General features: G+C 56.0%; 7 protein-coding genes across 7 annotated transcripts; 4 read left to right on the top strand and 3 right to left on the bottom strand.

Moving 5' to 3' along the window:
* The first annotated feature begins 1,113 nt into the window (after positions 1 to 1,113).
* CDEST_08058 (Putative cytochrome P450) lies at positions 1,114 to 4,783 on the top strand. Its single transcript, XM_062924217.1, has 6 exons — positions 1,114 to 2,415; positions 2,467 to 2,734; positions 2,783 to 2,824; positions 2,878 to 3,018; positions 3,072 to 3,901; positions 3,969 to 4,783. Exons 1-6 carry the CDS (start codon positions 2,071 to 2,073, stop codon positions 4,020 to 4,022), a joined length of 1,680 nt encoding a protein of 559 aa, XP_062780268.1. The 5' UTR covers positions 1,114 to 2,070; the 3' UTR covers positions 4,023 to 4,783.
* A 1-nt stretch (position 4,784) lies between these two features.
* Positions 4,785 to 5,278, bottom strand: CDEST_08057 (uncharacterized protein). The gene is made up of 2 exons (XM_062924216.1): positions 5,176 to 5,278; positions 4,785 to 5,134 (listed from the first exon to the last, which is right to left on the bottom strand). Exons 1-2 carry the CDS (start codon positions 5,263 to 5,265, stop codon positions 4,790 to 4,792), a joined length of 435 nt encoding a protein of 144 aa, XP_062780267.1. The 5' UTR covers positions 5,266 to 5,278; the 3' UTR covers positions 4,785 to 4,789.
* A 1-nt stretch (position 5,279) lies between these two features.
* CDEST_08056 (Putative aldolase-type TIM barrel) lies at positions 5,280 to 5,930 on the bottom strand. The gene has a single exon (XM_062924215.1). The coding sequence runs from the start codon at positions 5,899 to 5,901 to the stop codon at positions 5,284 to 5,286; it is 618 nt and encodes a 205-aa protein (XP_062780266.1). The 5' UTR covers positions 5,902 to 5,930; the 3' UTR covers positions 5,280 to 5,283.
* Positions 5,931 to 6,269: 339 nt separating this feature from the next.
* On the top strand, positions 6,270 to 7,051 carry CDEST_08055 (Putative adenylate kinase/UMP-CMP kinase, P-loop containing nucleoside triphosphate hydrolase; the record flags this gene model as incomplete). Its single annotated transcript, XM_062924214.1, has 3 exons — positions 6,270 to 6,617; positions 6,673 to 6,861; positions 6,932 to 7,051. The coding sequence occupies 3 exons, from the start codon at positions 6,270 to 6,272 to the stop codon at positions 7,049 to 7,051; spliced, it is 657 nt and encodes a 218-aa protein (XP_062780265.1).
* A 1,094-nt stretch (positions 7,052 to 8,145) lies between these two features.
* On the top strand, positions 8,146 to 10,132 carry CDEST_08054 (Putative major facilitator superfamily, MFS transporter superfamily). The gene is made up of 2 exons (XM_062924213.1): positions 8,146 to 8,575; positions 8,650 to 10,132. Exons 1-2 carry the CDS (start codon positions 8,468 to 8,470, stop codon positions 9,955 to 9,957), a joined length of 1,416 nt encoding a protein of 471 aa, XP_062780264.1. The 5' UTR covers positions 8,146 to 8,467; the 3' UTR covers positions 9,958 to 10,132.
* A 6,466-nt stretch (positions 10,133 to 16,598) lies between these two features.
* CDEST_08053 (uncharacterized protein) lies at positions 16,599 to 17,065 on the bottom strand (the record flags this gene model as incomplete). Its single annotated transcript, XM_062924212.1, has 3 exons — positions 16,599 to 16,755; positions 16,904 to 17,000; positions 17,062 to 17,065. 3 exons carry the CDS (start codon positions 17,063 to 17,065, stop codon positions 16,599 to 16,601), a joined length of 258 nt encoding a protein of 85 aa, XP_062780263.1.
* A 4,543-nt stretch (positions 17,066 to 21,608) lies between these two features.
* Positions 21,609 to 23,289, top strand: CDEST_08052 (uncharacterized protein; the record flags this gene model as incomplete). The annotated part of the gene is made up of 4 exons (XM_062924211.1): positions 21,609 to 21,822; positions 21,979 to 22,116; positions 22,181 to 22,414; positions 22,646 to 23,289. 4 exons carry the CDS (start codon positions 21,609 to 21,611, stop codon positions 23,287 to 23,289), a joined length of 1,230 nt encoding a protein of 409 aa, XP_062780262.1.

The raw sequence follows: 23,289 nt of genomic DNA, 5'->3' as shown, positions 1-23,289 counted from the left end.
GCCTGGTGGCAGCAGATCATTCGTCCGTTTGCGCTGTGTGTCGAGGTGGGATGGTGCGCTATCCCTGGTCCGAGAGATGATCATCTTGAGGAACGGCGGGGGAGAGGAGTCGAGTGCAGTGCCATGTTGCAATCTCACCAATCACTACCGCCTATCTCTTGGTCCCCCTCATCCCTGTCTGCGATCCGCTGTCAGCGTGTCGAGGAGAAAGAATCGAAGAAGATTGTTGTAAGATGCTTGCTGCAATACCTGCAAGCTCCCTATGGAGGATGGCGGGTGGATGTGGGCAGTGCTTGTTAGCGCATCTTGGAGGGATGACCCCTTCTGGCGGCAGAGGTCAAGGCCCAATAGAGAGGCACCTCAATCAGCCTTACCGCTTTCCCCGTGTGCCCCTCCCTGCCCCTTCTTCGGAGGGAACCAGAGGGCTGTGCGTGGGGAGCTGGGCAACAACTGCCTTGTCTCACAGGGGGCATGATCCCGGCAGACAGGCACCTAGGGTCCCAGACAATAGGTCAATTCCCTGGAAACCCCTTGAAGCTTGTTTTTTCCCCTTTCTTTCTGACGGCCATGTGCTTTGGAGCTCCGCTCCCAATGATTCCCTACCTAGCCAGCATCCTGTGATTCTCGACCATGATGATAGATTCCACTATCGCCAGGCAGCTACAATTCCATCCTTGGCGTTGAACCATGGATCCCCCCCCCGTCTTTCTACTTCTTCTCTTTATGATGCCAACTGCGCATCTCCTTGTTTCTTCCTATGTAGGACGTCGCCGATCGTTCGACCGGCGACGATCCAAGGAACTCGCCGTCATGCCTTCCAGAGCTTCGAGGGGCAAGATGAGGTGATCGTCGCGATCGGCCCTGCAGCCCCAAAAGCCCTGCTGCGCAACGCCATCACTTCATGCCTCTAACCCAGAGGGCTTGTTCTCATTGATGCCTCTTTCGACCAGATGCAGCATGGCGATTCCAGCTTGACATCAAGAAGCGGGGACAGGAACAGGGACGACAACTGGTCCTTGCATTACGTCGGCGGCCACCGCCCGCCGTTCATGCGGCCCATCTCCTTGCGAAACGGGGTCCCCCGTCAAGAATTCCCGTTGAGATGGATGGAAGCATGTTTCGCTTGTTTCCCAGGCGGACCACTGGTTGCCTAGAAGTCAATTTCGACTTCATCCCCCTCCGCCGCTGGCGATGCTTGCATGGCCGTGGCTGTGGCGGTGCTGCTGCTGCTGCTGCTGCTGCTGCTGTTCGGCGAGACATTCTCCTCCAACGTCGGCCATGTTCGAGGCTGTCCGGGTGCTCCGTGTCGGCCGGCGCCGGAATTCGTTCTTCATCACACTGCAATTAGCCTACATTCGTCTCGACCTCTCCAGGCTGGTGTTGGAGGCCACTGTCGGATTCTCATCATGCTGTGTGCCGACGTCAAGTGTGTTGTTTACCAACGGAGCGTAGCCATGGTTCGAGCTCGCCCAGAAGAGGACGGAAACGGCGTAGTCGTCGACAAGATAATGCCTGGTCATTGTGTAAATAGACGACGACGGGTCATCGGGGATGGAGCATGCTCTCACGACGAAAGCCACCAACCCAATGACACTGGCCCCATTGACAACAGCAGGGCCTCTGGCTGACACGGGAATAGCGGCATGCAGCTTCGGCCGCAACCCCACGCCCACAGCGCCGCCGACGTGCCATCGTCGATGCCACACGAAACTCTCGCCTCGAGAGACCGACATGGTCGTCGACTGTCCACGGTTCAGGCGACAGTTGAGGAGAGGAAGCTCTGGGGGAGGCTAGCTCTGTCGTCTGTGCTAACGCAGTATTCGGGGACGCTAGACCATCCCAAATGGCTTGGCTGCCCTAGTCGATGGCCAGCCGTCGCGCCACCTGACATTAAGCACGTATCGTGGAGAACCGTGTTTACGGGACACGGCAGGTCGACCTGGTATCTCTCGAGACTCCGTCGTTCATAGGCAGAGGTAACCGTCTGTTGAAAAAGCGGGCGGCTGCTCTATCGCCTGCGTCAGTTTTCACCATCTCCTTCCAGCGGAAGTAAACCATTCCAACGTGGCAATGCATGATTTCATGTCGAGCTTCACCCTGCCTCAGCTTGCAGGGCTGCTTTTCGGTCTCTGGCTGCTTTATGCTGCCCAGCTCGGAGTCCGGCGACTCTACTTCAGCCCCATCTCGCACATTCCGGGCCCCAGGCTAGCGGCTCTGACGCAATACTACGAGTTCTACTATGACATCGTCCTGCGAGGGCAGTACACGTTCAAGATTATCGAGATGCATCGGGAATATGGACCCGTCGTGCGCATCAGCCCGTGGGAGGTCCACGTCGGCGACCCAGAGTTCTTTCCTGAGCTGTACACCGGGCCTGGCCGGCCTCGGGAGAAGTGGGCATTTTACACCCAGCAGGTCCGTTCTGAACTCTCGCACAAACATGACACTGGCTAATCGAGTTGACAGTTTGGGTCTCCTGGTAAGCCATCATGGGTCTGGTGTCTGTCTACTGAGCTGAACGCGACAAAAGAAAGCGCACTAGCTACCATCAACCATGAGCATCACAGGCTGCGACGTTCAGCCTTGAACCCGTTCTTTTCAACGCAGTCGGTACGGAAGCTACAGCCCGTCATAGAGGAGCGAGTGGACGCGCTGCTGGGACGTCTGCTTGATCACGGCCAGCGGGCCAAGGAGCCCCTGGATGTGATGTATCCGTTCTCAGCTTTCACCAACGGTAAGAGACCGAGAAGAGTCTCTTGAATCTGCCAACTGACGTTACCAGATGTCATCAACCAGTACAGCTTTGCTCGGAGCGACCATCTCAGTAAGTCGGGACCGGGCAGTACGCTCTGGCTGGCGAGCTAACAAGACTCAAAGTCGAGGACCGGAACTTCGGCAAAGAGGTCACTGACAACCTGCTCATGGGCACCCACCTGGGCCCGATGATCAAGCATATGAACTGGGCCCTCACGCTGGTCAACGCACTGCCCGAGTCCTTTTCGGGGCGTTTCGTTCCTGGTAAGATATTTATTTCCCGAATAATTGCTCGTGTCACTAGGCTCACGATACAGGGTGGGGCGGGTTCCTCAAGATGAAGAATGACATCAAGGATCAGATCGCCGAGATCAAAAGGACGGAGAATACGGACAAGTGGCAGCTTGACGTCAGCCACCCGACCATATTTCACGAGATGTTGTCGTCCAGACTCCTGCCGCCACGGGAGAAGACGGTGTCGCGGCTCGGGCAGGACGGGCAGATCCTGGTGCAGGGCGGCACGCTCACGACGTCGTGGACGCTGTCGCTCGCCGTGTTCCACCTCCTGAACCGGCCGTCGACGCTGCGCAGGCTCCGGGACGAGCTCTTCGCCGCGATCCCGGACCGTGATGCCGTCGTGCCGCTGGCGGAGCTGGAGAACCTGCCGTACCTCCGGGGCGTCGTGAAGGAGGCGCTGAGGCTCGGGTTCGGTACGAGTTCCCGGCTGGCGCGTATATGCCCGGACGAGACGCTGTCTTACCACGACAAAGAGCGCGGCCGCACGCTGCAACTCCCGCCGGGGACGGTCATCGGCATGAGCACGTACAAGACGCAGACGGACCCGAAAATCTACTACGACCCGTTCGGGTTCCACCCGGAGCGCTGGGTCGAAGACGGCGAGCGGCTCGAGAAGTACCTGACGGTGTTCTGCGGCGGTACGCGCGTCTGTCTCGGCATGGCGCTTGCGCAGGCCGAATTATATCTAATGCTCGCGAAACTGTTCCGGCGATGGGGTGGTGGCGGTGTCGTGGGCGGCAGCGTCAAGGGCGACGGGCGGCCTGGTGATGTTGGAGTTCTCCGGATTTTCGACACGACGGTCAGAGACTGTGAGATGGCGGCGGACTATTTCATTCCCATCCCGTACGAGGTATGTTCTGTTCCAGAAGACGGCCTGTGTTTTGTGGATCAACTCTCGTGTGGCTAACGACATCCAGAGCTCCGAAGGGATCCGCATCGTTTTTGACTCACTCGACAGCGCTGCGGTTTAGAAGCGGGTATCCAATCCCATACGAGAGGTGTGTTATATTGGTGGCAGGCCAGGCCGAGTTGGGCCGTGCCGTCTTTGTCCAAGGTCCATAGTAGGCTTTTAGAGTTGCGATAGTCTGAGCCCTTGGCGCCAATTGGGGAAAGACAAAGGCTTGGCTGGCAATCCATCATTTCCAGGGACCGGACGACGAGATGATTGGAACATCAGACTGAGGGAGGGTATCCATGCATACACAGCCGCCGCTCGATGTATGTGAGATGGGATGGAAAGCAGCGAATCAGTCGAATGCCATCAAGTCGTGAGTTGGTTCGTGCTGTCAAAAGTGCAAAAATAGTACCTAGTTACTTCTTACACCGTGGTCGTCACCCTATTTACGCTAGCACTTTTAAATTGATGTGTCCCGGCGGCTTAGCACGATCAAGCATGCTGTTTTGTGGTCGACGTCTTTCAGCTCAATTCAACTACTAGATGCGTCTCAATCTAGCCACCAAGTGACGACTTTCGTCAAACGCCGACCTTTCCCATTGAAGTTCGCTAAGATTTCCCCAGCGTTGATTATATTTGGAAAGAGGTCTCCATTCGCGCTACCCCCAGCCCGTACAGGCACCTTTATCTTGCACCCGAAGGGTATGCAATACGAATGTCGCAACTTGTCCGGCTCCGCGGTGGTGTCCTCTCCCTCTCTCGGGCTTGATGCCCCCCCTGCCTCCATGGAACGGTTTCGGCTCGCTTCGACCCTTCTTGAGCAATAGTTGTAACACCTGTGGCCTACCACTCCAGCTCCTTCTTATTACCACCACTACAGCCCCCGTTGTCGCCAACAGTCTGTGGTTTCCGCCACTCATAAACCCCTCCTCTCTTGTCAAAGGCTCCCTTGTCCCACGCAACTTGCTGCATAGCCTTTTTCACCCCAACATCGAGCAGGGAATCGCTCTTCTTCATCGGCCCGTCACCCTTGTCGAGGAAGCGCAAACGCTCGTCCAAGAGTAGATAGCTGCCGGCCATGGTCTGGTTGTCTTCTGGCACATAGCACGGCAGATGTTTATGCCTGTCGCAGAACGTCTTCCACTGCTCCTCGGAGATAAGGAACTTCCTAGCGTCCCGCACGCGGGTCTCGTCATCATTCTCTCCCTCAACGATCAAGCACTGGAAACCTTCCAGCGGAACGGGGCCAGCTCCGCAATCTGCTCCGTCATGTCCTCGTCCCAGTTGTGAATGTTGACGACGGTGTTGAGCTTAAACATGATGCCGTATTTCCTGCATCACCCGGCGATGCGAAACACCTGCGCCACGTGGTCCCCGTCAGCCTGGCCGTTCTCCCCGCGCCCGATCGCCCGGTTCGTCTCTCGGGCAAATGAGTCGCACGAGATGGCCAGGATGTCCAGGTGCCGGCCGTGCTCGCGGAGGAACTTCTCCTGGATCTTGCTCCCGTTGCTGACGATGCTGACACTCTCCAGGCCCAGGACTTCTTTGCAATACCCTAGCAGCTCGCCTAGGAACTTGGGGTGCAGGAACGGCTCTCCGCCGGCGATGTTTAGCTTGCGCATACCGGCCTCCTTGAGGAGGCGCAGGCCGCGCTTGGCGTCGTCCAAGAGGAGGATGTAGCCCGAGGTGTTGGTGTGGAAGCAGAACCCGCAGGCGTAGTTGCATTCGCGGAACAGGAGGTAGTTCACGGAGACGGGCGTGTCTGGGTCGTCGGGCACCTGCGACCTTGACTTCTCGGTAGTCCCCGCTTCCGGGGAGCGGATATGGTGTGTTTCGGCGCCGCGGCGGAAGAGAAAAGCTGCGGCGACCCCCAGAACCGCTATGATCCATATAAAATACGGGATGGTTGAGACTAGCGCCAGGGCCATCTGGACGAAGGAAGTTAGGATTCCCATCCTGGTTAGGCAGCCTCTCACGGGAGGGAGCTAGACTAGTGATTCAATGCTGTCTGTTGGTTGCGAATCGTTTGAGCTAGGTTCATTTATATGTTCCTGTAAAATCGTTATCGAGGGGCAAACCTAAAAGAACGACATCTGCACCATTGTCGATAAGTCAGCTGACCCTTAATGCTGGGGGCACAAGTCAATCAAAATTACAAGTACCACCAAGTGGCAGGCAGGAGAGGGGTATCGAGTTTATATAATCACCCTACACTGCGTGCAAACATCACAATAGACACTCTTCCTCACAGCGTTCCCTGCGGACTGTGTTAACCGGACATAATAGTCGTGCCAACATCAGACCGGGCACAGGAGTAGTTGCTATGAACACCCACTCTTCTCCCAAAAGGCAAAAATTTTGCCGTGCTCTTCGTCCTCGGTTCGTCCTTATGTTCCGGGAAAATAGAAGCCTGCTCACTATCTTGATAGGAGACAACCTGCGCACGTGGATGCAAGCAAACCGTGAAACGCCTCTTGCGGCTCGGATCCAGGAGAAGCTCGACCACCAAGGGTTTCTCACGTCTGCAGAACTGAACCCCCTCCTGGGCCTTGCGATCGAGAATGCAATGCCACAGGACAACCTGAAGGGAATATTGATCGACGGCTTTCCAAGCTGTGAGGAGCAGCTCAACTCGTGGGCAAAGTGGCCCTTCCAGGAAAAGCTTCCTTTGGTATGTTGATGCGGGGTATGGGAACCTGTAGACTCCAGCCGGTTCACTCTAGTAGGAGGGCGATCCGAAGCCCGATGTCGTCCTATTGCTCAACGTGACGAGAGAGAATGCAGAGGCGAGGTATCTCGCGCGAGGTCGCGGTCGCAACGACAGTGCAGAGAAGTTCACGAGGCGATTTGCTGAATCCCTAGAGGAGGGACTGCCTGTGGAACGATACTACCGGCAAGCAGGTCTACTAGTTGACGTAAGTCCTACTGCTTGCCCTCTGTGCTTGTGGGTTGCAACCCTTGAAAGTGAGACTTACAAACTTCCAGATCGACAATAACGGTACCAAGGAAGAGAATATTGCGGGGCTTCAGAAGACGCTGAGAGACAGTGCTCTTTGGAGTAGTGCAGTTGGGGATCAGGATATGAAGTCTTCTTTCATTGTATGAGCACTCTGGGGCTGTTTGCCTAGAGGGGGCCGAACCCGACCAGGTTACAGTGTCGATAGACGGATATCGGAGTCGATTCAGTAACGTCGCGAAACCACATGGGGCAGGAACAACCTGATGCCGGACATAACCCTCGCAGCTGTCCAGATGTCTGTTTGTGCACTGTGGATCATAAACTTCAGCAGACGGATTGAAGCCTGGTCTTGGTAAAGAGTTATTGAGATGACAATGCGAGAGAGTGGTGTATAGCAGACTCATGCGATTCATCCTCCTGCCCGCACAATCGTTCTGCCATAAAACACAGTGATGAAAGCCTAGTGTGTCTAAAAGCGCATGTTTTATTACATGCCTAGAAAGAAGGACAAGGCGCCAGGTGATTGCGTTTGTTGAATCGTAGAACCCGGCCTTGGCTGTTTTCGAGTCAACATCTCGCATTACACAGCAACACACAACAACATACAGGCTTATAATATAATTACAAAAGCAACCAACGCACGTAGTCAGATTCCATCAAGTCTTGAGGTCATGCCTGCAATAGCAAGAAGGGGGGTAAAGGTAGACGCAAAGTTCGGGACTTACCATGGAATATTGAAGCACGGCTCGGCTTACTGAAAGTGTCTCGTCCAATGAAAAAGCAGCCGAAAGGCAGCTGCTGACAACTCGCCGGGGAGGGGGGGCAAGGTAACAGGCCCCCCCCCCCCCCCCCCCCCGGGCCCCAGAGGCCCAGTCCCGCGTACAGGTATTTGAGGCGCTCTGGAGGCGTTGGGTGCCGTCCGATGCTAGTGTCACCTCTCTTTCCCAGTAGTTCAGTAGTCGCCTAAATTGGCTTCCAGTGACACCAACAGCGGGCTTGCGCGCGGTGCAGTGGGGCTGCCCCCCTCCCCCCCCCCATCCTCGGCGCAAAGCCCCTGACCCTGAAACATCGGACTGGACCGACTGGATTACGATTCAGGGGACAAGGGGGCGGCGGCAGCAGCAGGAGAGAGCATGTTTCTGCAAGAGGCGACGGCGATGACGGGGATGAGCTTGGACAGTTCCACGTTGCTCGTTTTCGTTTTGTTCTCCCCCGCCAGTGTCTTACCTTACTTTCTTTCGTCTTTTGTCTCTTTTCGTCACTTGTCAAGGCACTTCACCTCTTCTTGTTTAAGCCCTTTTCTCCCCCTCTTTGGGTTACCGCTTACATCGTCTCTTTTTTCGATGCTGTCGTGGTCTTTCGCTTTGTAGACCTCCCCTATTCTTATTCTCCACGTCTCTTTCCCTTTCCCTTTCCCACGCTCATTCTCACAGCCTCTTCTTGTACACATTGAAACCTATCTGCGCTTCCTCACTCCGGGATCCCGACCTCGACTTTCCTCACGAAACAGAACTTTCTTCTCTTGTCAAACATATCCGATACCCCAGTGCAGGCCCGCAACCATGGCAGCAGTGACAGCAGCGACGGCCTCGTCGCCCTCGGCCGCAGTCGACCCCTCCACGCGCAAACGCGTTCTCAGAGTCGTCACTATCTCTCTCCTTCTCGACTTGGTAATTCAATTCCCTCCGATACCCTCCCGCTTCGGGCCTCGCGGTCATAATATTGACACTTGCACCCTCACCAGATATCCTTCACCTTCATCCTCCCTCTCTTTCCGAAGCTCCTCGAGTTCTACCGCGATCGTGAAGTCGGCCCCGCTATCGCCAACGCCAACGCCCCTGCGACCCTCCTGCAATCCGTTCTCTCGGGCCTGAACCGCTACAAGGCTGCCTTCGCTCGACCCATTGACTCGCGCTACGACATCGTCCTCCTCGGCGGCGCCCTCGGGTCCCTCTTCAGCCTGCTGCAGGCGGTCGCCTCCCCGCTTATCGGTCGCCTCTCTGACCGTCACGGCCGCCGCACCGCCCTGCTGGCCTCCATGTGCGGCAACATCCTCTCCGTGCTCCTGTGGGTCGTCGCCGTCGACTTCCGCACCTTTGTGGCCTCACGCGTCGTCGGTGGCCTGTCCGAAGGCAACGTCCAGCTCGCGACCGCCATGGCGACCGATATCTCGGACGAGCAGAGCAGAGGCTCGACAATGGCCCTCATCGGCGCCTGCTTCTCCATCGCCTTCACCTTCGGCCCCGGCCTGGGCGCCTGGCTGAGCACCATCACCACCGTCAAGGAGAACCCCTTCGCCACCGCCGCCGGCTTCAGCCTGTTCCTCATTCTGACCGAGACGATCTACCTGTACTTTTGCCTCCCCGAGACCCTCCCCGCCCTGACGGGCAAGGGCCACGCCGTTGCGACCAAGGGCGAGAAGGATACCAAAACGACGAAGACGACTACTGCTCCGAGCCCGCTGCTGCGCACAAACTCTCACTTCCTCCTCAATGCCGTCCACTTCGTCTTTCTGCTCTTCTTCTCCGGTATGGAGTCCTCGCTGTCCTTCATGACCTACGAGCTCTTCGCCTTCGGCTCCTCCAAAAACGGCCGTCTCCTTGGCTTTGTCGGCCTCGTCGCCTCGATCCTGCAGGGCGGCGTCACACGCCGCCTGCCGCCCTTGCTCTCCGTGCGCGTTGGCGTCGTGGCATGTCTCGTGTCCTTCGTCCTGCTGGGCCGCATCACGACCACCTCGGGGCTGTACGTCGCGGCGACATGCCTGGCCATCACCTCGGCGACGGTCGTTACTGGCCTGAACGCTCTTAGTAGCTTCGAGGCCGCCGAGGGCGAGCGCGGTGGCAAGCTTGGTATCCTCCGCGGCTGGGGCCAGCTTGGTCGCGGGCTGGGACCCATCCTCTTCACGAGCGTCTACTGGTGGGCCGGTCGCGAGGTCGCGTACACCATGGGCGCTACGGGGATAGCGGTCGTGGCCGCGGCTGTGTTTGCAGGTCTTAAGACACCACCCGGCTCGTTGAAGAAGAAGGTACCCGCCGAGAAGAAGGCCGCATAAGGCTCGTGGTCTTGATATAAAAGTAGGGGTCGGTCGCGAAGCATCGTGTGGTGGTTTTTCTCGTATTGATATGTCGTATTTTGTAGATGTACATGGTGGGAGATAATGCATCATTCAGGAGTCCGGTACAGGTTAGATGTATTATACTTCGGGAATTGTACATGTCGTTTGTTGTTTAAGACCTGAAGTGATGCTATGAGTGATTACGTATGTTATGACGAGCCGGTCATGTCCAAATGCGTGTCTCGTCACCTAGTCGAGACCTTGCTCTTCTACTTTTCAGCGGCGCGTTCAGCCAAACATTGAAAGGAGCCCCTCGGGTCGGGGACCGTTTCGCGAGTCCAGCGTCTGGATCGCTCTAGTCGGTGTGCTATCGTTGCACTCGCCGCTGCGATCTTGTGCTTCAGAGGCTCGTCGAACTGGACCATGGAGCCACTGTTGTCTTCTACTTGGGTGTTGGCCCCAAGCTGTCTCCTATTCAGGCATGGGACAGCCGAGGACCAAGTCATTTTCGCGCCCTAAGATGACAGTGATGGATGATCGTTCTGTTTGGTAGCTGCATTATAGGCGAGTCTCTGCATACTTTCAACCGGGCATGTCAAAGGTGGCATACAGGAGACAGAATCAGGTTGGGGGTCTGCTGCCCCTCAAAATAGGCATGAACAGAAAAACGTCATGTTATCTAGGAAATTTGTTTGTCTACCTTGACCTTTTGGTCCAGCCCTGCCTAGATATGTAAGTAGGGGAAGATCAACATAGCATTATCACTGGGTAAAGACAAAGCCTCCCTCCCCCCTGAAAGCCTGGCCCCTCTCGCCTGGTTGAATACCATGAGTACAAACGGAATCTTTGCGTGCCTGCCTTGACACACCACCTGCCAGACTCAGACTCAGACTCACTTCACACCTTCCCTTTCCTTCCTGTCATAACGCAGTCAACCGTCTCCCTTCCCCAACAACAAAGAGTCCAAGATCAGATGGTCTAGCGGTACAGCAGCCGGCGTGGAGCAATAGTAGCTTATTGGCCTCCTATCCGGAGCTCAGCCAAAGGTTGCGGGTGCAAGTCCCGTCGTCGGTATTCTTTTTTTCCGTCTTTTTTTCATTTCTCTTTGCATTCCTTGTTTCTTTCTTTCTTTCTTTCTTTCTTTCTTTCTTTCTTTCTTTCTATTGTTAACTCACTATTTTCTCTCTTCTTTGCTCCTTGTCGACCTCTTACTGCATATGGTGACGGTCAATGTTCGTGGCATTTGATGTGTGATCTGCTCTCCTGCTGTCACGTGCGTATGGAAACGTAAGGCCAGGTCAAGGACTCCCTGGACAAACGGTAAGCGAGAAGCAGGTACCCGATGCTTTATATGCCGATGTGACATGGCGGACAGGTTTCCCTACGATGAGGAATCTTTTTGGCCTCTGTTCCGACTTGTTTGTTTGGAACTCGGCCATTCAAAGCGACGACGGTACAGCCTACCTGATGACCTCTCAGGGGGCACATCTTCCACCTTCCACCTTCCATCATGAGACGACGGCCGGGTTGTTTTCCGAAGTGAGCCTACCTGATTGGGAATGGATGGTCATCATACTACCACGGAGACTGCTGCAACTGTTGCTGGCACCATGGGGTCAAGCTCGCTGAGGGCCAATCGGGTGGGAGGTTGGAGGTTGTCCCTACTACAGTCAACATTCTAAACCCAGAGAAAGCATTATCAGAACGACTGAAGACCAGCACCCGGCGGTGACTGTTACACGTTGAGGTTTGCCGCCGCCGGTCCCCTGAAGCCTACCCCGTAAATGATCCCCGACTACCTAGCAGCGTCTTGTAAACAACAAAGACGTTACAAGGAGAAGGAGTCCAGAGACGTCTAACAGGAACGTTTACTAGGGGCGTGTCTAGCCAGGTGATTAAATCACTTCAATCCATAGCGTCGACTGTCACAGGGAAGGGTACGCAGTTCTCCCTGTGCCATGGGAGCGTTGGCTTGACAAGAGCCCTCGGTCGTCTCATCGCAGTCTCTGGGCAACTCTAACCTGTATCGAAACACCGTGCATGGATGGGCCGTACCGAACCGAAAACGAACGCCGCGCTACTCCCTCTCCCTAGAGGCCAACAAGAGGCCAGCGAATGACTGCCGCTACCCCTTTCCCAACACCGTTGGAACCTTGACCAGCTGAGTGTGAAGGGCCCAAGGAGCCCTCCAAAGATCATCTTTCCTGCCCCGACGGTGTTCTCGCTAGAAAATCAGAAGGAGGAAGAAGATCAAGCGAGCGACCTCCATCTCGAGACCAATCCTCCCATTAATTACAAGAACGAACACTAATGCGCAGACTTGTTCGAACCTTCGCGAGGCGATACTCCTCAGTCGCCGTATAGCTCCGTGGCTTGGCAACCCCTATCGAAAGGAGTAATCCCTTCATCTGCGCCCTGCCCCTTGATATTATCAAGGTGGCTCTGGTTCTTCCTTACGATATCTGCCAAGTATTATCGCGCCTATCAGCACCGATTCAGAATCTCCAAAGCTGTGATCCATCCCGACGGGCATTTCCTCGAGCCTGGCCCATGATAAGAAGGAGTCGACAAGTCTACCGCAAAAAGAAAGGATGCTCCAGAAGTCTCGGCGAGAAGCCGAACCATCAGAGCAAAGATCCTCGGGTATTCAAGACGCAATCTTGCTCTAGCAATGCTGTGAAAGGGAATGAGAGCCTCCGGTCCAGGGTACGTGTCTGTCTACACGAAGACCGTGAAGGCCGGGGTCGAGAACGCGGTCGACACTGGATTATAGGGAGCCTGACAAGGCCATCCCGAGCCTTTCATTTTGTCGAACGACGAAAATGACAAGGCGACGGCCCCCGCGGGCCCGTACAACGTCACTGGATGCTGTTGTGGCGCCAAACAGTTGAGGCTCTCGGTATGGTTTGCCACTCGCGGGCCGGTGATGTTTTTGATATTCCGCCAACACGCAATGCTGAGCGAGAGCCCTCGGTTCACGTAAAACAGGCACAAGTGCACAAAAGGTGCCCCGGCCCAACTTGGTTTGGCAGACAGAATCGTGACTGGAGCCAGGAGTCCAGATTCCAGACCGAAAGTTCAAGACGGTTCGTTTTGTTCGCCAACAACGTCCAGCCCGTCCATCTGCCTGGCTTCGTGAGGGTCGTAAGCAGTCGCTTGCATGCATCATGCATGCGGCACACACACGCGCACACTTACAAAAATCAACAGAGGTAAACTTGGCATTTGGCTAGTGCTCGCGAGAGTTGACGCGGGGAACTGCCCAGTCATACCTAAACCATCCCGATCAGGGAGCATGTCATCAACCGGGTTCATCCGATGTCGAGACACAGAGGGAAAGTAAAGTGGGTGCATCTACCGGGAGATGGATGCGATGCGATGCGCTGGCCGCACCCCCCGCCTTTTGACTTTCCGCAGACAGCATTCATTCTTGGAAGGCCTTGGACGCTGGGCCGAGGTGGTGGGCAGAATGCCTCCCCCATCGGATCCTGATGCCAAAGTGCGTTCGTGCCAGCTTGACCGGGCCCGCAGGCTCTCTGCAAGCGCTGGAAGGGACGCCATGTGCCACGCTCGGTCCGTTCTGAGTGGCCATCCGAATGTGATGCCCTAGTACTATGGTGAGAGAGCCTGCATGTGGGCGTGCGTGCGTGGTCTGCAACCTTGGGAGCTGCTTCTTGCTGCGGGGGCAGTGCTGTGGTAAGGCAGCGCTGGCCAACCCGACACCAACCGCAGACCGGCTACATCTTTGACAATGAAGCCTGGAATCTTGATGATCATTAGTCTCGAGGTGGGTTCGGGCCAAGAACGCTCGTTGAGCATGATGGCAGATCTTACTTATGCTCTGGTCTTGAGTGCGACGTCGTGAACGAAGCCCGAGCCATTCATCCGACGTGCTCAAGTCGTTCCAAGGCAATATCTCGCTGCCAGGCGGGTTCTGGAGGGCCTCAATCCGAACCAGTGGCCAACTGACACCCGACACGATGGTGAGTTCCTTCCGTACATCAAGGCCGAAGAAGCATCGTCGTCAAAGACCTGACCGGGGAAGGCGCTTTCCCGACAGACGAAATCCAGACTCCCAAGAGCTCGAGCCGAAAGCTGACGATCGCGCCCTGTCATTTCGATCAACGTGTCGTACGAGTCGCGTCCTACAACGCCGAACCATAGCGCTTTCAGAAGATTAGCCCCGATACGCAATTGGTGACATGCAGCATTAGTGCTTTGTTGGAGTTGTCTCTGGGCGGCGAGTCCAAGAGCAGCCAAGCGGGATATGACCCATGTTCCGGCCGCCTGTCACCAGGATTTCGTCAGCGACAGTGGGATGTGATGGGCCGTTGGAACATTGCGCCGGATGTCATCCCGGATTCGGCTTGGTGTTTGTCATCCCTCCCTTGTCAGGCCGTTGCCCTTGGCTCTAATGATCTTTGGGTTCAAGGCTCAGGCACTGTCGTTCTGTTTGCTGGTTTCTTTGCCGGTGTCCGGTGGCAGCGGACGCCGTGTGCTCAGTGATCGTGATTGACCATCGGGAAAGTCAGTCGGATTGCAATCCGCGCTGCAACTAATTACGGCAGAAAAAGGTAGGGCGTGACCATGGCGAACAACTGACAAAACGGCGGTCTCCTGCGGCACCCGACATGCCACCACGCTTGCGGGCCTGATAGATGTGCGCACTGGCTCAGGTTACCAGATGTGGAAGCTGAGAGGAACAGTTACGTTTTGTGTGAAGGACACAGCTCAAGTCGGCCCCGGAACCCTGGTTGGGACGCTTCTGTGCCCGTGAGAATGCTTGGACGGCGTTGCAACATGTTGTGAACGGCACGGCTGGGCGTCAACAGCTTCGCTCGGCATTGTCGGAACAATGGTCCTTCGAGGAGACGGTGCCCTCGCCCGCCAACTCACTTAGTCGACCAGCTGAGCTGGGTTTGGCGTGGTAGGCTTGGAACGGTCCCATCCCTTCCTTCCTGACCAGCTGTTCATGGTCGAGAAAGGCGCCTGTGGCGCTGGTGCCCCCCCCCTCCCCCCCCCCCCCCCCCCCCCCCCGAGAAAGGGTCTCTTGTGTGAGAGGCCAGAGCCGACACGGTACGAGGACTCCCCCGGTCGAGTCTGCCCCCACTCCCCACGTCGGCCATCTTGCCGCAGCGGTACCGGCCAAAACCACCTCCTAACTTGTACACACCAAGCAAGGACTAGCATGCAGCATGGCGAGCCTCTCTTCGTTTCCCGTGAGGAAGAATCAAAGGTTCGGCGAGAGTTGCCAGACGGGAAAAGTACACGGCGCCCCCTTGAGCAAGGAACTGCAATCGGGTTTTCTACCGAGCCATGACGATCACCGAGGTGAGCTGCTTTGTTCGAGGTGCGATGTAGAAAGGAAATGCATCGTTGATTGCTGCAACGATGGGCGTCGTCTACCCTGATGGACACGATGCCGTTGCATGCCTCCCTAATGCCCCTTCTCCTTGCCGGCGAATTCTCTCAGCTTTGGAAAAGTCGTACCAGACAGAGGTGCAGGACAGGTTGCTGGCAACTTGGCAACTTGCGAGGGAGCAGGTTCAGGGATGTTTCCAGGTGCCCACTTCCCGACTCAAAGCGATGAAGGAAGAGAGTTAGAAACTGTTCCATTGAAGTTTCAAGAACTACCAACGCCTCGTTCCGCCCACCAAGAAGGGGCCCCAATAGCCGACGGGTCGGTCGGTCGCTAAGAGACATCGGCAAGCTTCCATCATCCAGTCATGTCGCCCCTGGATACCGGCATTTTGCCGAGCACAATGTGGCTTCTTACATAGCTTCACGGTTCAGCGAGCTGAACAAGCAGCAGACATTCTCGCGGTCTGCGACCTGATGTCGACGTGGGATGACCTGCTGCGAGCTGCAAAGGCTGCAGATATGACGGCACAGTGGCAATTGACTGCGTCTCTGGGTATACAATTAAATGGCGTCGGCAACTTCACAAGAGTCTTTCTATGCAGCTGGACTGCCTGACTTGTTCGACACTGGGGCTCCAGACCGCACTTGGTACCCAATCACCTGTACGGATACATATTCCGTCCCTCTCTGTCTTTCTTTATTTCAGTCATCAGCCACTGGCTCTCGGAACGTTGGTCCGAATCAAGATCAGCCATGGTCAAGGTCGGTTTGGTGCTGGGCTCTGGAGCAACCGAGCAAGGCCAAAGACGGGCAGACTCCGCGGATATGGGCCACCTCGTGTCGGCGATAGTGGTCTGATCGCATCGCACGGGTTTGGTGATTCATGACAGTCTGGCGGCGCAGGTGCCAGTGCCAGTGACTTGAATCGTAAAAGCTTGAGGGAGCCAGGATCAGGGGAGGACGAGTTGTGGACCATTTCGAGATTGGGGGAGGAAGCCACGAAGCAATCCCCCCAGAGGTCGGGACGCCGACTGCCTGAGGGCCGGGGGGCTGCAGCGCGAACCTGAAGAGGGGAGTGAGTCCGAACGACGTGAGATACGGCGGCCGCTGCCAGGGCTTTGGGCGACAACTGTCCGCACTTCCAGAACACTGGCGATTGGCCGCGTGGAGCGCGTGGCCGAGCGGCCGAGCGGCCATGGCAATGATCAAAACTCGTTCCCATCAATATCAAAGATCAGCCGCTGAATGTTGGCTTTTTCTGTCCTTCTCTTCTCGACTTAAAGGTACAGAGACTCCGGGAAGGAAGTTTGTAGGTGGGATCGTTCCCGTGTCCCGTTGCTGACGAGACCCCACCGTCCGCGAGTTCCTGTACTTGCACGACCTGTGCGGGAACGCGGCGCGAGTTTGGTCCGGTGATCATTCGTACAACCAGCACTGCGGGGATGGTGATTTCGATTTCTTCTACTTGGTAGTCCAAACTATCCTCAACATCAGAAGAGCATCGCAGGATGACTGGAGCGGTAGTGTTCGGTTGCAGTTTGCAGTCGCAGTTGGTGTAGGTGAATGAAACGGGCGTCTCAACCTACTTAGGTACACCACGGCAGAATCGCGACGTATACAGTGTGTATGTGGCGATGGCCGTAAAGGTTGTCGAGAGGGGAAAACACCCTTGTCGAGAGCTGATGCTGATTAGTTGTTAGTTATTACTCAAGACATGATGGTGAGATAAAGTGGTTGAACACATGTCTAAGGCCTGTACCTGTTCAGGAAGTGGGACTGAGGCAGCACTCAGGAATAGAAAAGCGTAACTGAATTGATGAAGTGATCCGAGAGCAAGATCATATGAGACGTCAACCGACCAAATGGCATCCTCAGAAGCGGGTTGCAGCTTCAGCTGACGTAACTACTGGCCCCAACGCTGCGAGTAGCCGCTGGGGCTAGATGCGTCCAAGGAGACGGCGACACAGATGCTAATCACCGACGCGATCGATGCCACTTTCGTTGGGGCCTTGTAGACGGTGTCATCGTGTGCGTGTATACGTATCTGTACACACATACAGTTAGATACCTACATAGCTGATGACCCCTAATAGGAAATAGGGGGGTTTCTGCAGGCTCGCGGAAGATGAACGGCGCAATATTGCCTGCAATCCGGCTAGAACGTGCAAAGAGCAGATCTACGATCCACTCTTGACGCCAGGGTTTAATTGATGGGAGTTGTCTCGGCCCCGACCTCGAGGAAAATGTTTGCCCTTTGAAATGGGAAGGGAGGCAGATGCAGATATACACTATAGATGGCGGCATTGGCGAAGGTGGCTTGCTGTATGTTCGCTGCATGTTTGTTCTTCTAGCCAAAGTAGCGAAACAGACAATAAGTAGGTACGAAACGAAACGTACGAGACACTTCCACGGGTATGAAGCGGGCCGCATCTCAAAACAAGGGAAACAACTCGTCTTGCTCGGTGTAGTAGAGTCATAGCATGTGCGAGTGAGTGAGCGGGATTGGTGGAATGAGCTGGCCAAGCCGGAAGCATTTGGCGGTTTCTGATGGTGTGTGGACGATGAACATAATGAAAGATTTTGTGTTGTCCGCTACTGGCTGGTGTGCGCGTTCTGGAAACCAGAAGTGTTTCCTACCGCGGCGAGAGGACAAGTTGTCGAAAAGCAGAATGGACGATGCCGCGGTGCCTAGGTACGTACCCCACACGAGAAGGCGATGGCAATGGCAATCGCGGAAAGAGCATGGCACATGGGTACTTCTTCCTGCTTAGCGCAGGTGGGTCACAGGATGTTTAAGTGGTTAGCAGGGGTGCTCCCCACGCATTGGTCCACGAACGGCCCAGTCGTTATTTCGGGCTGTCGAGATTATCTCTTGGTTGCGGGCACAGGTGCAGTAACGAAGAGTGTTGTATCCGTACACCCGCCGACGACCTAGCGGAGCGAGACAGATATCGTCTCCCTCAATCTGCTGGCTTGTATACCGATGACGTGGACGCTGCTACCAGAAAAGGGAGAAAATGAAAAGAGAGATAACAAGAAAGAGGTAAAATAAAAACGAGAGGAGAAGGAAAGGGAGCGGCGCGGGCAGGAACCCAAGACGCAGAGAGGTACCGGCACAGTGAAGTCGAAACGGCGCTAACGCATGGATGGAGATTTATTGGGGGGGGGGGGGCCGTGGGGTACGTAGCCCGCAATCTTTTTTGTCCTGCGTACTGTGTTTTTATACTGATGATCTCGGTGCGTGTTTGCCTCTGTCGTGGCAGTGGTTTGCCCACACGAACCTCAACCAATGACGACAACCTACAGCGATGGAATCACTGCTTTCTTGTTTGAATACTGGATAGGACAAGGCTGGCGCTGGTGCACAGAACAAGGCGTGACGTAGGGCCGAAAAGAATAGAAAAGGAGAGGGGGAAAAAAGGAGGATGCATGCAGGTTCGTTTCTCTTTTCATCTTCTTCGAGTTGCCAATTTCATTCTCGGGCTGCTCAGCATTGAGTGGACCGTTTGTCGACATTTAACTCGACGCCCAGTCCAATGTGCAGAAGCAGTACATCCGCTCAAGAAGTTTGCTGATGGATCGCGGAGCACGCAGAGATTGTCTTCGACTGATGGCATCTTTGCCCACGCGATGTCACATCCAGATTATTCCCGAGACAGCTTATTTTTCCATCACCCCCCACCATCTCTTTTAAACTGCACGTATTTGCAAATGCCCGAACATTTAAAGTATTCTGCACGGAAGCATGTGCCAGAGAGACGGACACGCGAAAGACATCGCATCCACAAGCTCCCTCGGCTCGCCCTCCGCGTCTCGAGTTCGTCCCTCTCCTCCACTCCACCGAGATAATGTAGTACAGTTGTCAGGGTGCCCCTGGTCCCTAACTTGCCTTCATATGGCCTCCAAGTTCCGCCTGCGCCTTGTCTGCAGTTTGGTTACTTGGTTGCAATATGCTGCTGCTGCTGCTGCTGCTGCTGCTGTTTCGGGTGCAGTCTAGATATTGATGAAGACGTGGAGAGAGAGGGAGAGTACTTATTACACAGGCAAGATGGCGGGTATGTGCCCGTAGCATCTGCAACGTGCTGACTGTCAGAGGGCCGGTGCGTACCAGGTCTGCAGCGTCTCGTCTCATGTCGTCTCGCCTTGCTGGTGCTGCGGACTCCCTCCCTCGTGCGGCGTTGGGTGTTGGCGAGTACCCAATCGCCAGACACTTGGGGAATTCCAGGACGTGGAGGGAAAGGGAGGACGCATACAAGTAGAGGGGTGCGACTGTATGTCACGGCGGCTTCCACGACAGGCTGCCTCTCCGCGGATCGAAGTATGAAATGGAGCCTTGCAGTATCTACTCACATGTTGTGTGGATTGTCGAAGATGAGATGATTCTTGTATCCGTATCTGTGTCTCCCCTTCGCCACGACTCGACTTTACCTGCCTCGATTTCGGGCACCCCCACCCCGTGCTCCTGCTTCCCGGCGCTGGAGTTCACGTCCTTGCCTCGTTAGCGTCCCGTTTGTTGAAGTCCAGTGTCGTCCCTGACCCTCGGGCGGTCCCAGATTCTGAGTCGCAGTCGCAGTTGCAGCTGCAGTTTTTGGTTCAACCCAGTCGCTCCCCGGTCGCTTTTTGCCGTCCAGTAATGGACCTGACAACTCTCTCTCACTCACACACACACACACACACACACACCGTTTCCCTTCTCTTCTGTCTCTTCCATCTGCCCTTGCCGCTTCGTCTTCTTGCGCGTACAACACCCCGAAGTGAGCAAGTTGTAATGAAGTATCATGGTAAGCTGTGATGGTACTTGACTTTGCCTTGCCCAAGTGATGTGTATCGAAACGCGGACGTAGGTATGGGTGCCGATGCTCTTTGACTTCCCAGTTGACACCTTCAACACTCCCTGCTGGTCCTAGGTGCCTAGGCAGGTACGTACTCACTACCCAGGTGGGAAGAACGGATGCCTTTACCTCACATTGGCATTCTCCTTCTTCCCCCTCCTCCACTTCATTCTTCCTTGGCTGGCAACTTCCATTGCTGCCGGACCATCCTCCCCCACCCGGTCTCAGCAGACACCTCAGTACGTACAGCATAAGCCAGCCTCCCATTAACAGTGGTTGCCTTTACCTACCTGTACCTACCTAGGTACCTCACGTAGGTGCAGAGTACAGTACCTATTCTGTACCTCACTCTCACTGACTGATTGGCTTCGCTGCATTGGCTGCCCGCTGCCACCCCTCGTCCATTTCTCCTCCCACCCATTTTTCTGACCCTCCACCTCTCTTTTGGGGCTCTCCCACCTCCTTCGCCTCTTTCAATTCCTGCCACCCGGGACCGGTTGTACTAGCAAACCAAACACACAACAAAAGTCATCATCATCATTCTCTTTGTGGCTTCCTCCCTGCCCTACCCTGATCGCTGCTTCTCCGCCGCCTTGCCACGGGTTCCGACTCGACTCGAGTGACAACCATCGCAATAAACCATTCGCCGAAGCTCTACATCCGACGTTAGACATTGCTCACTCAAACCGGCCGCAGCGTCTTAATACCCATAGATAGCCTAGGTATCCGCATAGACGTCCGACTCGGCCCGCTAGTTCGCCGTCGTCTCGTTTCCGCCATCGCATGCTCTTGCGACCCGGCTGGATTCCCACCACCCAAACAAAACGCACACGTCGACCACCGCCACCTTTGACCAAGTTGCCTTTCGAGTATCACTGCAAAGAGGCTCTTCTTCGCCTCTCTGACCCGGAGGTCTTTTTTCTTTCACCCCTTTCTTTCGTTTCCGTCTGCAAACTGCAAACCGCACCGACCGAAGAAGAAAAAGGGTGCCCATTGCCTGCCTCGAGGTTGCGCGACGACTTGGAGAAGAACACCCCCGTCCCTCTTTTCCCTTTTGGTGAGTGGTTTCCCTGTCAAGCCCGCTGCAACCCCTGCGCAAAAAAAGGCCGCGAGACATTTAACCGCGCCGCCGCCCATTACCCAAAATTTTATTTTCCCTGTCTCTCCCGTTGGCCTCTCTCCCCTGACACCACGGCGCCCGTCTCTCAACCCATCCCTTTGCGACATCGTCCCTCTCCCCCAACCCCCAAGGCTTACTGAACCGCGCCTTTGGTCCCGAAAACGTCGCCGTGAGAAGAGTAAACGTCGACTAATCTCTCGACTCTTTTTCGTCCCCGGAAAGACACAGACACAGACGTCTTCTCTCCGACCTAGTCGCGGCTTACCCGTCTCGATTCCTCGGACAGTACCCGTAGCCTCCCACCTCGACAACGTCAAACACAGCTCTCCATCACCATGTCTTACTACGAGAACAACCCGCAGTGGTCCAATCCCGGCCAGAACAACTGGGAACACCAAGCGCCTCCTGCCCGTGCTGGTGAGTCGGCCCAGTTGTCGCAGCAGCACCAAATCGCAAAGCCGGACGCCGGAATTGACTCGAGGTTCTCGCCAACAGGTGCCAGCGGCCCCACGCCTCAGGACGACTTCGCATTCTTCTACCAGTTTGAGGGTAGGTTATTTTGATCCTTCGCCGCGTGGCAGACGGGAACCTGGCTCCGTTCTCTCCCTCGGGGACACGCGTCTGGCATGCGTCACGCGCAGCAGGGCCTAGCTGACGATTTGTATTTTTTAGATGTGGTACGGACACTGACTGCTAGGCCTACAGAGGTTGATCGTGCATACGATAATCTTGCCAAGGGCGGGAAGTCGTACGGAATGGGCGGTCGACGTGAGTACCCAACCCCCGGTGGTCCTAAGATGGGTCCCGCCGGCCATGGTCCCGCCAGAAAATCCCTCGACTTCAGTAAGTCTGCTCGCAACTGGCGGGCATCACCGCAGCCTTCCCGGCACTAACTCGTTTTGCGCAGCTGGACGCATGGGAGCCGGAGCCGGTCCTGGTCCCCGACCGCACTCGATTAACCAGTTCGATGATGCCCGAGGCCACCCCAACTCGAACCTCCAGAACTTTTACGCCTCCCAACGCCACCAGCCCTCCCGCGGCTCCAACGACGCGGAACAGATGATGCAGGCCAAGAGAAGGATGGCCGCTCAACGGGAGCGGGAGCTGCGAAACCTGCACACTGAGCAGCAATACCAACGAAGTAGGCCGCCCTCTTCTGTATAGCACACACAAACTCCATATGCCAGGGGGGAAACCAGCAATGCAGAAAAAATAGATAATTCAGGCCGAGGGGTTTCACCATCATGCGCATCCTGCTGCCCCGTCATGTTACTGTCGAAAGATGTTATCCTGATCAGATCATCGCCCACCCCCCTTCCCCGTAGTACCTCGAGGTTCCGAAGGAAGCCATGCTAACCAACCGTGTGCGTAGCTCTCGTTTCTGAGGTTCCCTACGGCGCCAAAGCCATGTCCGAGGAGGAGACTCGTGAGCTGATCGCTCGTCAGCGGAGCGCCTTGTACGGCGAGGGCCAGTTTGCTGAGAAGGGAGGCTACGTTGATGAGAACGGAGTCGTGCGCCCCGGCGTCCCCACCCACAGCGGTCCGTCCAGCCTGCGTGGACAGTCGCCCTTGACATACGACGCGACTCGTGGCCCGCCTCCTCACAGTGACGCCCACACGCCCGTCTCTGCGACCGATGTCGGCCCCGGTCCCATCGCCGGTCCCCCGGGTGACCAGGGCTCTCGTGGTGGCAGCACCGCGAGCCCCCAGCCCAACGCGTCCAACAGCAACAAGAGCGCGTTCGAGTCGGCCGTGAGCCAGGCCGCGGCCCGCACTAATAACTCGTCGCCCGGCGGCTCTCCGCCGCGACAGGAGCTACCGGCTGGGTCCAAGCCAGCTCAAGCAGTTGCTCCCATTGGCACGCGACCTACAGGAACCCCGAGCGGAGCTTCGACTTCGTCTTCGAAGAGATCGACCACCCCGTTGGCCTCCCCCGGCGGCTGGGGTCGCGGAAACGGTGTGTGGGGTCCTCAGTCTTCGGGCCTGAGCCAGCCTCCTGCTAGCGTTTGGGGCTAG

The sequence above is a fragment of the Colletotrichum destructivum genome, chromosome 5 (assembly GCF_034447905.1).
Source record: "Colletotrichum destructivum chromosome 5, complete sequence".
Lineage (NCBI taxonomy): Eukaryota > Fungi > Ascomycota > Sordariomycetes > Glomerellales > Glomerellaceae > Colletotrichum > Colletotrichum destructivum.
Note: the sequence above shows the minus strand (reverse complement) of the source record. Positions and strands in the feature narration are given on the sequence as shown.

What these genes read in the sequence shown, in the direction of transcription:
- CDEST_08056 (XM_062924215.1), bottom strand. Translation starts at nt 5,901, where the DNA reads ATGGGAATCCTAACTTCCTTCGTCCAGATGGCCCTGGCGCTAGTCTCA.
- CDEST_08058 (XM_062924217.1), top strand. Translation starts at nt 2,071, where the DNA reads ATGCATGATTTCATGTCGAGCTTCACCCTGCCTCAGCTTGCAGGGCTG. An exon ending in GTTCTCAGCTTTCACCAACG is followed by an intron (nt 2,735 to 2,782) that starts GTAAGAGACCGA and finishes TGACGTTACCAG; the next exon opens with ATGTCATCAACCAGTACAGC. An exon ending in TTCGGGGCGTTTCGTTCCTG is followed by an intron (nt 3,019 to 3,071) that starts GTAAGATATTTA and finishes CTCACGATACAG; the next exon opens with GGTGGGGCGGGTTCCTCAAG.
- CDEST_08057 (XM_062924216.1), bottom strand. Translation starts at nt 5,265, where the DNA reads ATGTTTAAGCTCAACACCGTCGTCAACATTCACAACTGGGACGAGGAC. An exon ending in TGGCCCCGTTCCGCTGGAAG is followed by an intron (nt 5,135 to 5,175) that starts GTTTCCAGTGCT and finishes AATGATGACGAG; the next exon opens with ACCCGCGTGCGGGACGCTAG.
- CDEST_08054 (XM_062924213.1), top strand. Translation starts at nt 8,468, where the DNA reads ATGGCAGCAGTGACAGCAGCGACGGCCTCGTCGCCCTCGGCCGCAGTC. An exon ending in TCTCTCTCCTTCTCGACTTG is followed by an intron (nt 8,576 to 8,649) that starts GTAATTCAATTC and finishes CACCCTCACCAG; the next exon opens with ATATCCTTCACCTTCATCCT.